We start from the raw sequence: 13,553 nt of genomic DNA on the forward strand, positions 1-13,553 counted from the left end.
CCTGGGGCTCGGCGGGCGGCTTCCGGGGGGATGCTCTCGGCTGTCGCGGGGCTCGGCTCGGCCGCGGGGCTCGGCCCCTCCGCCGCCTTCTCCCGCTGCTCGGCAGCCGCCTCCTTCCGCTGCTCGACCGCCCCGACCTCCTCCACCGGCAGCCGTCCCCTCGCGGCCTCCGGCCCCGCTCCCGCCGCCGCTTGGTCCCGGGGGCCGCTCTCCCGGGCCGGTTCGGCTGCCGCCGGCTCCCGGGGCCGCTCCCCCTCGGCTCCCCGCGGCCTCACGAAGATGGAGAGTAGGGTGAGGGCCAGGACGGTGAAGAGCAGCCGGACGGCCAGGTACAAGTCCACGGCCACGTCCGTCCCGCCCTGCTGCTGGAGCCCACCCGTGTTACAAGCCATTGCCATAAAGCACAGTGAGACAAGAACCTTAGCCCAGGCCCCACACTTGATAAACACTAACACAGCAAATACCGGCTCTACGTAAGTTACAACATTCTGAAGCTGTGAGATCAAGAGAAACAACTCTGAGAGCCAATAAATCGTCATTGTGATGAGTGACTATTAATCCAGTCAAATCTGTCGTTATCTCAACCCTTCGGGCCCCATGTTGGGCGCCAAAAAAGAACTGTCGTGGTTTAAACCCAGTCAGGTAATTCGTTCGCTCACTTCCCCCCCTTTCTTGCCCTCCCCCTGCTCCCGGAGGGACAGAGAGGAGAATTGAAAAGAATGCAACTCCCACGGGTTGAGATAAGAACAGTTTAGTAACTAAGGTATAACACAAATCACTACTGCTACCACCAATGATAATAATGATAAAGGAAATAACAAGGGAAGAGAATACATCATCTCACCACCAGCCGACCGATAACTCGCCCCCCCCAAGCCCGACCAAGCTCCGACCGATACCTCCTCCAACCCTGCTGTCTCCCAGCCCTTCCGGCTAACTCCCAGTTACACCCTGGGCATGACGTGCTGTGGTATGGAATACCTCTTTGGTCAGTTTGGGTCAGGTGTCCTGCCTCTGCTTCCTCCCAGCTTCCCCTCCTCCCTGGCAGAGCATGAGGCTCACAAAGTCCTTGGCCAAACCAAAACATCGCTATCAGCTCTGTTCCCAGGCCGAAAGTCAAAACACTGCACTGCACCAGCTACCAAGAAGGGGAAAAATGACTGCTACTGCTGAACCCAGGACAAGATGACAGTCTGATAATGGCTTAGTGACTTCCAAAAGGTTGTGTCTAACTAGCTGTACGATGACAAGCAGACGGTTTCCTCAAAAAACCAGCACAACCTAAATGGGTCTTGCTCCTAGAGCTGTGTCTAAGAACTCTAAAGAACAAACCATTAAGCCAACAAAAATATTAGGAGTATATTGGTTTGAAACAAAACAATTCTGTTTTCTCAAAGGGAAATTTTCTTTGATATTTGTTATGACCAGCATGGACCAAGATAAGATGTGCCATGGAAGAGAATGTGCCGCTGCATCTGTGCCATCATGTTACTCTTGAAAGAAAGTTTAAGCTTGACATACTAGTCACCTTCCACAGGTTCCAGAGGCTTCTGAGATATCACAATTTCCAAATATTCAAATTATTCTATGATAAAATGGTTATAGCAAGAGAGCAAATCATGCCAATCTGGAAGAGAGCAAAGCCCTGGATGTGCAAATCTTAAGTGAGTTCTTTCTCTTAGGCCCCTAAAAAATTATGCCCTTGGAAAATCCATGTCATTTCACTGTATAAGAAATTACAGGAGAATTGTGTGCTGGACCTTACTGACTAAAGATATCATTAGATTAACATTTTCCTCTCATGGCAAAGCCAAAGCAAGTTTCAGTTCTTACAAGTACTCCAGCTATTCTTACTGCTGACTAAACATACTCTATCTGTATTTATTTGAGCTAGTCCAGTGTTTTGGGTCCCTGTTAAAAAAAAAAAATAATGAAAAATTGGATAGCTGTGACACCTTATCATCCTAGCTAGTAAGCCATTTCCTGACTCTGACTATGTATCCCTTGCCAGAGTATTCACACAGAGATTGAGGCTATTTGTAATCATGCAAATATTTCCACATTTTACTTTCAGCTGGTGTGTCTTTCAGGGTGTCAGGCAGTGTAATAAAGAGATGATCGTAAGCAATTGAGAATGACCCTTTTCTTGCTTTCTTTTTATAATACCTTATTTCATGCAGCACTATATGAATGTATATTATTATATACTATATTTAATATTGTATATTTTCACATATTTACATATTCACACACAAATATTTAATATATCTTCACTTATTTTTGTTCAGAATGTGTAACTTTAGAGACTGAGTTCCAACAAAAACTTGAAACTGTTTAAGTAAAAATAATGGGCTAAGCTCTCTTAGTGAGTAATGCAGGTCTTTGATAAAATTACTCTGCTTTACACCAGCAGAAAATCCAAACCCATCCTGTTGTCAGAGAAACCTCCATCTGTGAATACATCAGAAATCCCAGTAGTACACTGTTGTTCCAAACTCACACACGCACACTATGTTCTACATGGCTGCACAAGTGCATTGCTGATTTGCCTCTCTGTACTTGGCTGCATTCAAGGTGGTTCGTTTGCTTAATTCAGAATCAATACATTTATTTCCCGGACAACAATTCCAACATTCTCTTGGAATAGCTGCCTAATTTTAAAGTCAAGTTCAGATGTTCATTGCAAAAGAATCTAATAACAACCCACAAATGAAGAAATGGCCTATTACACAAACACTGTTGGAATACCCTGTAGAAGCAAGTTAGCTGATGGCTATAGACTTGTCAGACCAACAATTCACTGCACATCTGTGTCTGCCAATATAGAATTTACTCAAAATTGCCTCTCTAGACACTTCTTTACATAACACATATTTAGCTTATTAGTGCTGTCATTTGGGAACGTGGTCAGCTTTTGAGCAAAATCTCACAGAGTCCATTAGCACGGATCACATCACAGCTGCCATTTTAGAATCATGATGATTAGGTTTGAAGTTCAAATGATTTGATTTCACTTTAAAGCTTCAAAAGAAGTCTCTGGGGCAGACTTACACAATTAATTTTTACTGAGGTCTGCTGGGTAATTTACTGTAGTCAGAGAATCTTCACTAAGGTAAGGTAATAACCACTGGGTAATTTTATGGCACTCTGTTCAAGTAGGAAGCAGCGTGTTGGCTGGCTTCTGCTCTGGGAAGACCTGGAGGAATGCAGAGATGCTGTTTCTGGGAAACAAGATGTATCTGAGACATTGAAGAGGGATAAGTGAATTCACTAACTTCCCAGATGTGGACCAGAATTTGTACTTGCCCTCAAAATGTCTTTTCCGGAGTGTGCATGTGCTTAAGAGTACACAGTCTAGGCAAGCATTGTACTGAGAATTCCTTAAAATTGAAGTACTGCACCTGTGATACTTTAATACAGGAACAAAGAATGCATTCCTAGTTTAGTTTGAATGTAAAAGTCAGCAATGAAATTAAATACCCCTTTGAGATTCGTATTTATCACTTACAAGAAGCACTTCCTAATAACCAGTGTCAGCTAGGCTGACAAGCAAACTTCAGAACAAAGCCACGGGGGATACAAGTCTATTTTAGGTTTACTGTTGACAGTAAGGGTCAGAGGAAAAATAAACTCAGCAAGCAGTGTCATGCTACCACAAACCTCTGCTGGCTGAGCAGAAACTAAATAATGGCCAAACCTTTCAGCATGAGAAAGACTTGGGCAATTGGGCTGCCCTTCAGTGCACAGAGCACGATATACAGAATAACAAGATTAAACACAAGTGAGACATAACATAAACTGGTGATAAATAAAGCTCACAAGACTGGAGGAGCTAATTATCCCAAAGTCTGGAGTGGGGTACAGTATGGTTACCCTCCTGCATCCCTATTATTTTAATATTTGATATCTGCAAAGGTGATATGGAAAGTTTTGTGAAAAGGAGGATTGATCATGGTCTCCTTCAAGATATCCTTCTTTTGGTCAAGCTATAAATAACATAGGTAATCTCTACTTCTAGGTCTAACCATTAAAAAATGGAGTGGCAGGAGGACTCAGACATTATTTCTAGTACATACACAAATACATATTAAAAGAAAATAAAACCTTTCTTATCTTACAAGTTTAGTCCTCAGCTTCATTTCATGTACAGGGGAAAGCTGATTTGATTGCTTTATCGCACTAACAAAAGCTAAGATTTGTGTAAGGGGAAGAAGAGGAAATAAAGTATATTCTGTATTGATATTGCTGCTGATGGCATTACTGGCTTTCGTTTTGTTAAGTTTACTTCCTATTAAAGCTGATGATAAAAACAGCTGTGTGGACTCATAAGCACCTCTATCTACATCTCTCCATGGACTTATTACACATATCTGTTTCATACAGTCTCATCGTCTAGGACAGATTTAATTTTATTCTATCTTTCACTAGAATAAATAATAAACCTGTCATTCCAACTCTTACATTGCTTTCCTTTTTCTCTACCTATCACGAACAGTCCTGTAATTCCTACTGTTCAGTCGCTTTTCTTTTCTTTGTGCTTTTTGTTTTGATGAAGCCATATGTTTCCTCCATTGTCAGGGGCTAGCTGCTTGAAACAAAGAAGGCTTTTTACTTTCAAGCATAATTATATGGGACAGAAATGGCCAGACAATTTATTATTGTTCTTTGTTTCTGGCCTGTGATGATACACTGATAATTGGTAAGGAGCATCCATGTACCACAGACAAAATCCTTCAGATTTTAGGAAAGTGTTTAAAAACCACGAGCAGTTCCAGTGGGTGATGCCTAATCATTGTGCATCCGTTCTCTGCCTGAACTGATGCTCAGCTATGCTGTTCTGTTTGTCCATTTTAAGGCACTTGCTTATCATTCTCCCATAGCACTCTGCTCAGCAGAAATGCCTCCCGGACATTAGAACAAGTGCCCTGTGGAGCAATGCCTCACTACTTGCTTGTGATTTTGGAGCCTACAGGACATCAGATTAACAAATTCTCCTGACTTTTCTTGTGGGGTCCCATAATCCATCTGCTCTGTCAGCACTATTTTTGAACTGCTGTCAGGTGGCACTAAGGATATATTGGGTCAACTCACACTGGTTCCCGTGAGCATGCCTCTCATTAATACAAATAGGATATCTCAGATTTTTGAAGTCCTACGGATTGATGGAAAAATCCAGTGACTGCAGTAATACTCACAAATGATGGTGAGCAATAGCAGGAGAATAAAACGCAGGGCCCAGTTCCAGTGCAATGTACTCCATTCAGAGTCTTTGGGATTGCTATAGTAAATCATCCTTCTCCTCTTTTTCCTTCAAGTCTCTCTGCTGAACCACATCATTAGTTCCCTGAGTCCCCTTTTCATTTTATAACGATTCCATTAAAAACCCGCCCAGTGTAAGACTTCTGAGTATGTTGACCATGGAGATGTAAGTGCTAAGAAAAGGACAATAACAGCCTGTTCTTAGTCTCCTTGTCACCAATACCAAAATACTGCTTTCTCTATGGTTTTAAATGTATTTGCACCCTCTCTTCTAAACTTTCTTTTGGCACATTGTTCACTTATCTTTCCATGCATCATGCCTCTATACTAGTGCTGAAGAGTATTAAATTGATCGGTGGAAAATTAATGGAGCATGCAGGAATGACAGAGAATAATTACTTGCACATTGTGGCTTTTAACAAGCTGGCAGTCTGAAGGGGCAGTAACAAAAAACATATTAGTAACTGCAAATGCCTGGTGCAATTTGTCCTTGTTAGAAAACTCCAGTGAACCCACAGAAGAGAGAGGAGTCTTGCCCAAAACATGATGCAATGGAATCATGAACCCCACAGCTATTTAGCAAGGCAATGTCTTGCTACCTAGGGTGCAAATCAGAAGGAAACAGCAAACATTCAAGAAGCTTTATATATACAAGACCACAGAAAGGCTTTACCACCTTGTGACCTTAAGATGCTCACACAAACCAGAACTGTGCCCTTATCCTGAATCACACCACATTTCAGTCTCTGTGAGTCATTTTAAACCTCATACAGCTGGCTTATTTCTCTATCTATTATTCCATTCAATTTGGTTCCTCTCCTCTAGTGCCAACATCTCGAGCAGGGTACTGAAGGAAGAGCAAGCAATTTAGAAGTGAAGGCATGGGCCAGCTCAGTGGCTGATGGCTGTGGGATTTAATTTCAAGGAAATAAAGCTGTTAAGGATCCATGTCTCTAGTGCAGATGTCATTTGAACATGTTAGGGGAAGCAGGTGTTTAATAGCCATTTGTTGAAGAAAGGGTTTGATCTCCTTCAACAAAATGCTGGGTAGAACATTTCAGAAAACAGCTTTTTTTTCAGTACATAGTACTTATGGACGCTAATCCACATCCTCCTCATTTTCAGACTTTTATGCAGATGGCTTTTTTAGCAATACTGTCAGCTTCTGTGCATGGAGTGCTCTTGCTTTTACTGCATTTTACATGTGCTACGAGCCTTTGATGCTTATGGAAATATCGCTGTTTAGAAACAAGTTATGTGTGCCAGCAGTCCTTGACATGTTATGTTGGGAACTAGTTGCAGTTACTGCTTGATAACAGGTTGATAACACCTACCCTAGGTACAGATTCATGAAAGGTTTCTTCCCTTTACCTGGTCTGATGGTATTTTGCAGATGCCTGTTTTTGCTAGCTGTCAATCACAGACTCATCAAAGCACAGTTCTGCAAAAATCCACATAGCTGAACCCTGAAGAATGGTGGGTATAATGCAAGCAAATATGAAAACATAGTCTGATGGTGAATAAGTGTTCTCCTGAATGTCTTACAGTTTGTAAGTGAAGAAAAATGACTCAAAGTACAACATGACTTCAGAGTAGGGCACACAGAAACATAGGCAGGTTCATTCAACTCTGAAACAATGCACTGTAGAAGACAAGAAGTTTCCAGAAATACTGTTTGAAAAAATAAACCAATAAATAAATACACAAAACACCTGAAGTTTGGATTATCTAGAGCAACATCCTGTATGGACAAAGCCTAAAAATAAATTATAAAGGGCTTTTCCTCCCGGTCTTGTATTATTAACAGCATTAAACAGAGTTTCATTAACAGGATTCAAAGTTATTGGGGCAGTCTGTTGAGAACTTTGCTTCTTCATACCCTTGTTTCTAGATACTTTCAAGGAGGGCTGTGAAGTACTATGATCTTGATTTGTACGAACGCCTTCACATTGCTACAATGATAAATGAATTTCCACTCTACCACTTCTCAAAGCAAACCGGGAGCTCAGTCCCATCGTGTTTTCACTGGTAAAGCTCGTAACAGACTTTTTAGAGTTACTCCTGTAAAAAACAACAATATCCCCCACCCCCAAACTAACCAACCATAAAATACAGAACAGAGAAGCTGGCTAAAAGAATGACATTACCCATCTGCATGGTATCAGAGATTTTTATAATTTTCCCAGAACAGAAACTCTGAAACAAAACTGAACTATAAAAGCAAGCATATAAAACGTGTGTTACTTACAGTGTATTTCTAGAACCTGCATTGCTATCTGAGGTGTAGAGTTTAGGGACTCGTGATCTACTCTGCAACTTAAAACTGCACCGTCATCACTGCGATCTGCGAGGAAGTCCAGCGTGCTGCTGACTGTGAATGTTTTCCGATTTACATCTTCTTCTTTTAAATATTTAACATCTGAAAGAAAGAACAAACATCTCCAATGTTTTGGGGAAAAGGAGTCCAGCATTAGAAAGCTCAGTTATGTATCACAATTGAAAAAAGAAGTCTTTCACATCTCTTTAAGACAAAATCAGACTGCAGTTATTCCTCAACTTGCTCTGATTATAAGAGCTGAATATATATATTGAAAAGGGACATTTTAAAACTGGTTACAGGATACCGCACTCACATACTAATACATGGATATTACAAAATTTGTTACTAATACATGGATATCACTAAAGCGATGTAAACTAAGGGTTGCATGCATGTAATCACATTAATCCTGCACTTACTATATTCATGGGTTATTCTGTTCTTTGGCTAGAATTATGATAGTTTATAAACTGAACTAAACTGAAGTATAGCTATTGATGTTGATGAACAACTGTAAATAGAGCATGTCACAGTATTTACTGGAATCTACAGACGAGTTCCAAGAAGACTGGAAATAAAATTACTTCAGAGACCTTGCACTCACTGGTTTGTATCACGTTAAACTGGCCTACTTCCTTTGTGCAGCTTTACTTAAGTCTCTGACAGTTTTCAGCCCAGATACTAAAGTGTGGGGAGCCTTCAGCTATGTTTAAGTATTCAGCTCAGCTCAAGGTTAAGGTTCAAATTCAGAAAGTTTTGTTGTAGGACATACATGTTAGATCAGAACTGAAGATTAATGTATTAACTGCAACATGAGGTCTTCTTAATACATGCTTTAAAAGTGTTTCATTTAGTTCATGACTACTTATAATACTGATTTGAATGTATTTCAGCAAAATAGCTCATTATAGTGATTTGTCACAAGGAAAGATTTAAAAGACATATATAAATAAATAAACATACATATTCAATTACACTGAGATTGCATATGTCCTCTGTGTCCCCAAAAAAGAAAAACTGAGAGGTTTCCGTCTTACAAATTATACTAAATCCCATTAGAGAGGAATATGACCTAAATAAAATTTCAATGAAATATCAGTTTTAGAAAGCAAATCTTAAATGGCTTAAGCTACACCTTTTTAGATTAAAAATACCTCTGAAATCAGAGAGGTGGTCTTTTTCATTGCCTCCAGATAGATGAAGACACTACAGTTACATGATATCCATTTTCCCCTAAGAAATAATTATTTCTTGCATACAAGCGTTTTTCTGTCTGTTTTTTTGCTAAGCTTTAAGAGCTTTCAATTTCTGCCATGGTGACTATTAATATTTAGAGATCCATAGGTGAGAGAAATATTGACCAGGGCTAAAGCAAATTTATTATAATGAAAACAACAAACGTCTTCACTAATATTTGAAGCAAACACATGAGACTTTGTTCTCAGAGTTAGGTTTCCAAATTGAATAATAAACACCTATATAGATCGCTGTTTGCTTACAAGTAATGCACACATGCCTTTGCTTACTGACTGCAGGTGGAGGACAGACAGCTCCTGAAAACACCAACAACGTTAATTTCACTGAGAGGTTGTGGATGCTTAATCCTTTAGAAAAACAAAACCAATTAATTTCCTTAACAGATGTTTAGAAGCCTTCCTCTAGACAACTATTGTTGGGAAGAGTTCAATTCCTAGAGTTAATTACCTCCCTAAAAAGGATGGTGATACCACTCTATAAACTGTTGACATCCTTATCAACAGAAATATTTATCTTGTCTACTTTATCAGCTGCATCTTCTTAGATGTCTCCTCATGTCAAAATGTTGTAATGGTGTGATTGTAATATATGCTAACTGAATATAAGCCCAACTGGATGTAAGAGCAGTGGAAATCAGGTACTGAGTATGTTATCGCATGCCAGCATTCAGGATATTTACCCAGGGTTTTTACAGAAATTTTTAATATGCCTACTGCATTAAATGATTTCATGTATTTCCTTTCTACTCCTCTCTCTCCTAAATACCCCCTTGAGGAAAAGGTTTAACAAAAAGATCCATTACAGAAGCACTTTCTCTGGCTATCACTGTCACTGTCCTGCATTAATAATAGCACAGCCAGCAAGTGAAGGGAAGTGATTCTTCTCTTTTCAGTGTGTGGCTGCATCTAGAGCACTAGGCCCACTTTGAGCCTTCTGGTTTGAGAAAGATTTTGGCAAACGTGCAAGGACGGATTACAATGGCTGGGTTTGTTCAACCTGAGGAAAAGAAGACTAAAACCAGATCAAACTGCTGCCTTCAAGTACCTAACACGTGGTCATAGAGAATCAAAAAAACACATTCCTCTCAGAGGCATACAGCAAAAGCTGAGGGGCAGCAGTGCACAGAAGTTACATCAAGGCAAATACTGATTTTGTATCATGAAATATCTACATATAATGAAAATTCTCCACAATAAAGGCTTTCAAATACTGAAACATCTAGATCAGATAGACTATGGAACCTCTGACATAGTGATTTTTCAAAATTGAATTTGGGAAGACCTTTAGCAACCTGACCTAACCATTGAACAGAGACTGGGCCATAAGAAATCTTATGGTCAACTATGTGCTCATTTCTATGACTCCACCAAATAGGTGCACATACATATATGCTTGTATTAATACTAGTTTATATATCATAAGTATAGATGTTTGACAGGGAAAATAGAAATTACAGAATGTCTATCATTCATTGTTCATTGGCAACTATTTATAAAGGCACATACTTGGAACATCCATATAGAATACCTCATCTTTTAAAAAGACAGTTTTGCTGGTTTTACGTGACAAGTATAATTTTTGTTTACATTTAAAATCAAATTCTGACATGAAATGGCTTTGCCTATAAAAATTACATCTTCATTTTAGAAGTTTATCAAGTCAAAATATTCAGTACCTCTCTGAGCTCTTTGTGTGTACTAAAAAACATAAACCAATTCCAAATGTCTTAATCTGTTGCAACAAAACAAATTGATACCATCTTATTTATTTTTGAAGGCAAATTTTGCTAGGGGGAAAAAAATAATCCATTAAAAATATTCTTGAAACCTAAAAAAAATTTCTTACATAATGCTGTTAAAAGAGCATATAAGAAATTTGGTTGGAAAAATAGATTTTTTTTTTCTTTACAAAATTATGTATGTAGCTTCTCCAATATTTTTGTTTTAATAATACTCAAGAAACATCACCAGAATGCTAAACTGCACATCTCTTTGTTAATTTGGTGCATATATGAAACAGAACACTAAAGTAAAAGGCATGGTACTAAGTACTTCAGTCTCCCTCATTACTAGCAGTCTGTCTCATTATGATTCCTTTTTTGAGTAATAGTAATGGAGCTACAATTTTAGAATGGCTTTTTCCCCTTTGGTGAAACTCTGAACTCAATGCATCATTTATATTCTTTTTCATCATGTATAATACACTGTAACACAATTGGATTTACTGGTGCTAGACAGAAGAACTCCTAACCTTTAATGTCAGCTGCATTAGCATATAATTTCATATCTATTTTCTCAGATTTATCATTTCACCTTTTACAGTGCACAAAGCTAATGTAACTTTTGCTGATGCCACTGCAAACTGGTTAGGTTATTTTATTTTTAACCTTTGTGAAATGGCAATGTGCTCTTCAGAAGACCTAGAAAACTAAACTGAAATGAATGTGCTCAGTATTTTCATCTCTGAATTTTTTTTTTTCTTTACTACTCCTTTTGACACATCTTCTTTGCTCCTTCCCCACCCCCCTTTTTTAAAGAAAACCCTCCCTTAAGGAACTGTTGAGAAGAGCAAATTAGTTAAAGAGTCACATCACCAAATCACTTCCTGACTTCAATGGCATGCTGAAAGAACAGCAAAGTTTTTACATCAGATTATAAAATAAAATCTTTAATACAACTTATTTCAGTATTGTCATGCTGCTAGGTCAACTGTACCAGTGGTTCCCTTAAAGTACTGATATTGCTTAGAGCAATTTTCTGTATTTACATGTCTTGGATTTACATATTCATGCTGTCATCTTTCTGGGCTGACAGGATCTATGCTGTGCCATGTGTGCTAGCTGTGCTGGCAAATTCTTCTTTTTAATTATGTTTGATGCCTTTCTTTCAGTAATTTCGCTGTGGCTGGAAAGGATATGTCTCTGTTTCCTCATTTTCTATCCATGTTACAAGTGCTCAAACACATTTCAAATGACTCAAGCCTAAAATTCCTGTGTCTTTCAATATGCTCTGGAGCAGACTGGGTTCCTTGGGCAATCAACTGCAATCTCCTTTATTTACCAATTTTATATCACAGCTCTGGTTGTGTACATTGAACTGTGGTGCAGAATAGTAAAGGAAGATTAATGGACTTTGCAATTAATGCTGAAAAATTGCTTGAGGCAGTTTATTGAGCTAACAAAATCCACAACACCAGACAAATATGAGACAAAACAGATAAAGCTGTTGTTTGGTTGAGGTTTTGTTGTAGTTTTTTCATATATATTAAAAAAAGCTACACTTATAAGGTGGATTTTGAATCATTTATTGATCTGGTCTTAATGCACAATGGAGTGACATGAATAAACACCAGTACCTTATCCTTTTCATTCATCTAATCTATAATGGGACCTCAGTTGGCTGTGGAGATGTGACCAAACCTTCTTTTATAGGAAGCTTTGCCCACCCATTTGCCAAAAAGGATTTTAAACTATCACAGCATTTCTGAGACATGGACTACAAAACTAAGTTTTAAGTAAAGAACTTAAAAAGTGAAAGAGAAGACAGAAAAGAAATAGACACCTTTATATGCAACTCTTTCCTATTTTCCTGCATCTTCAAAGGCAAACCCATGCTTTCAGCTTTGATTTTAGTCACCCCATGACTTTTCAGTTACAGCACACTTTGTCCAATTCTCCCCAGTCCTTGCGAAGTTCTCCTCAGCCCTTTTAAAGTCCATCTTCTCCCTGCTCCTCACCACAGACTCAGCATCCTTGCCTCAGCTGCAGGTTCCCAGTCTCTCAAACAAGATTCCTTCAAATGTTACAACCTGACTCTTCTTCACCAAAGCAGGCTCCATAACTCCCCTACTGGAAAAGCAATCTCCTGTCTCCTCCAGATGGTTCTGCCTCACCCAGTCACTTAGAGGGTAACATAAAACTGGCAACTGACCAACTGAGACGTGTCATATTAAAAAGGCAAAAAGAAATTAAAAGGTAAAATATCTGCAGTGAATGGTATGGCTGTGATAACAATAATCCCCCAAATAGTTCTCTATGAAGCTGAGTTTATTAAGCTGAAGAGAGTTCAAAGCAATTAAAAACATCAGTTTCTACCGTTTGAAGAAATAGAATAAAAATATGGTTAAATGACCAATCCAGCAATTCACAATCATTTCCTTACCTACGTACTATCACCGATTCATTTAATGATTAAATATAAGAAACTTTACAAACATGAATTAAAAAATACGATTCTACACAATGTATAGTTTTGACTATTGGACCAAATGATATCAAAGTTCTTTTAAATACCTTTAACTTCTTTGTCATTCTTGAACCATCTGATGTCAGCTGCTGGTTTACTCCCAGATGTCTTGCAAGTAAGCTGCATCCTCTCTCCCTCCATAACTGGTGAGGTAAATCCAGTGATTTGTGGCTTCTCAGGAACACCTAACAAGCAAACAAGCAAAATGGCAGCAACTGACACTATCAGAGACAAGAATATATGACCAGCATAAAGTTCACTTCCTTATATGTTCTAAATTCAGGAAATAATTCTTTGCCCTGTCAGTGAATCCTGTTTCCTATTGCAAATAAAATGTCAATCTCAACTGTAGTGGATTCTAAAGATTTAAAGAAAACAGAAATTACCTAGTTTTCTAAGGGAAACAGGCTATATTTTAAAAACCATCTTATCTATGTATATTGTGCACGAAGCTCTTGTCTGAATTGTTATTA

General features: G+C 38.7%; 1 protein-coding gene across 3 annotated transcripts in view; it reads right to left on the reverse strand.

Annotated features, from left to right (window-relative positions):
- The window catches only part of CADM2 (cell adhesion molecule 2), a 635,987-nt gene that overhangs the window by 110,860 nt on the left and 511,574 nt on the right, over positions 1 to 13,553 (reverse strand). For all 3 annotated transcript variants that reach the window (XM_062610057.1, XM_062610056.1, XM_062610058.1), the window contains 2 exons: positions 13,128 to 13,265; positions 7,508 to 7,678 (listed from right to left, as the gene is read on the reverse strand). In XM_062610057.1, coding sequence (XP_062466041.1) covers positions 7,508 to 7,678; positions 13,128 to 13,265 — 309 coding nt within the window. The remainder of the gene's footprint in view (positions 1 to 7,507; positions 7,679 to 13,127; positions 13,266 to 13,553) is intronic.

The sequence above is a fragment of the Pezoporus occidentalis genome, unplaced genomic scaffold, assembly GCF_034315485.1.
Source record: "Pezoporus occidentalis ecotype Australia unplaced genomic scaffold, CSIRO_AGI_Poc_V1 ctg143, whole genome shotgun sequence".
In the NCBI taxonomy this organism is placed as follows: Eukaryota; Metazoa; Chordata; class Aves; order Psittaciformes; family Psittacidae; genus Pezoporus; species Pezoporus occidentalis.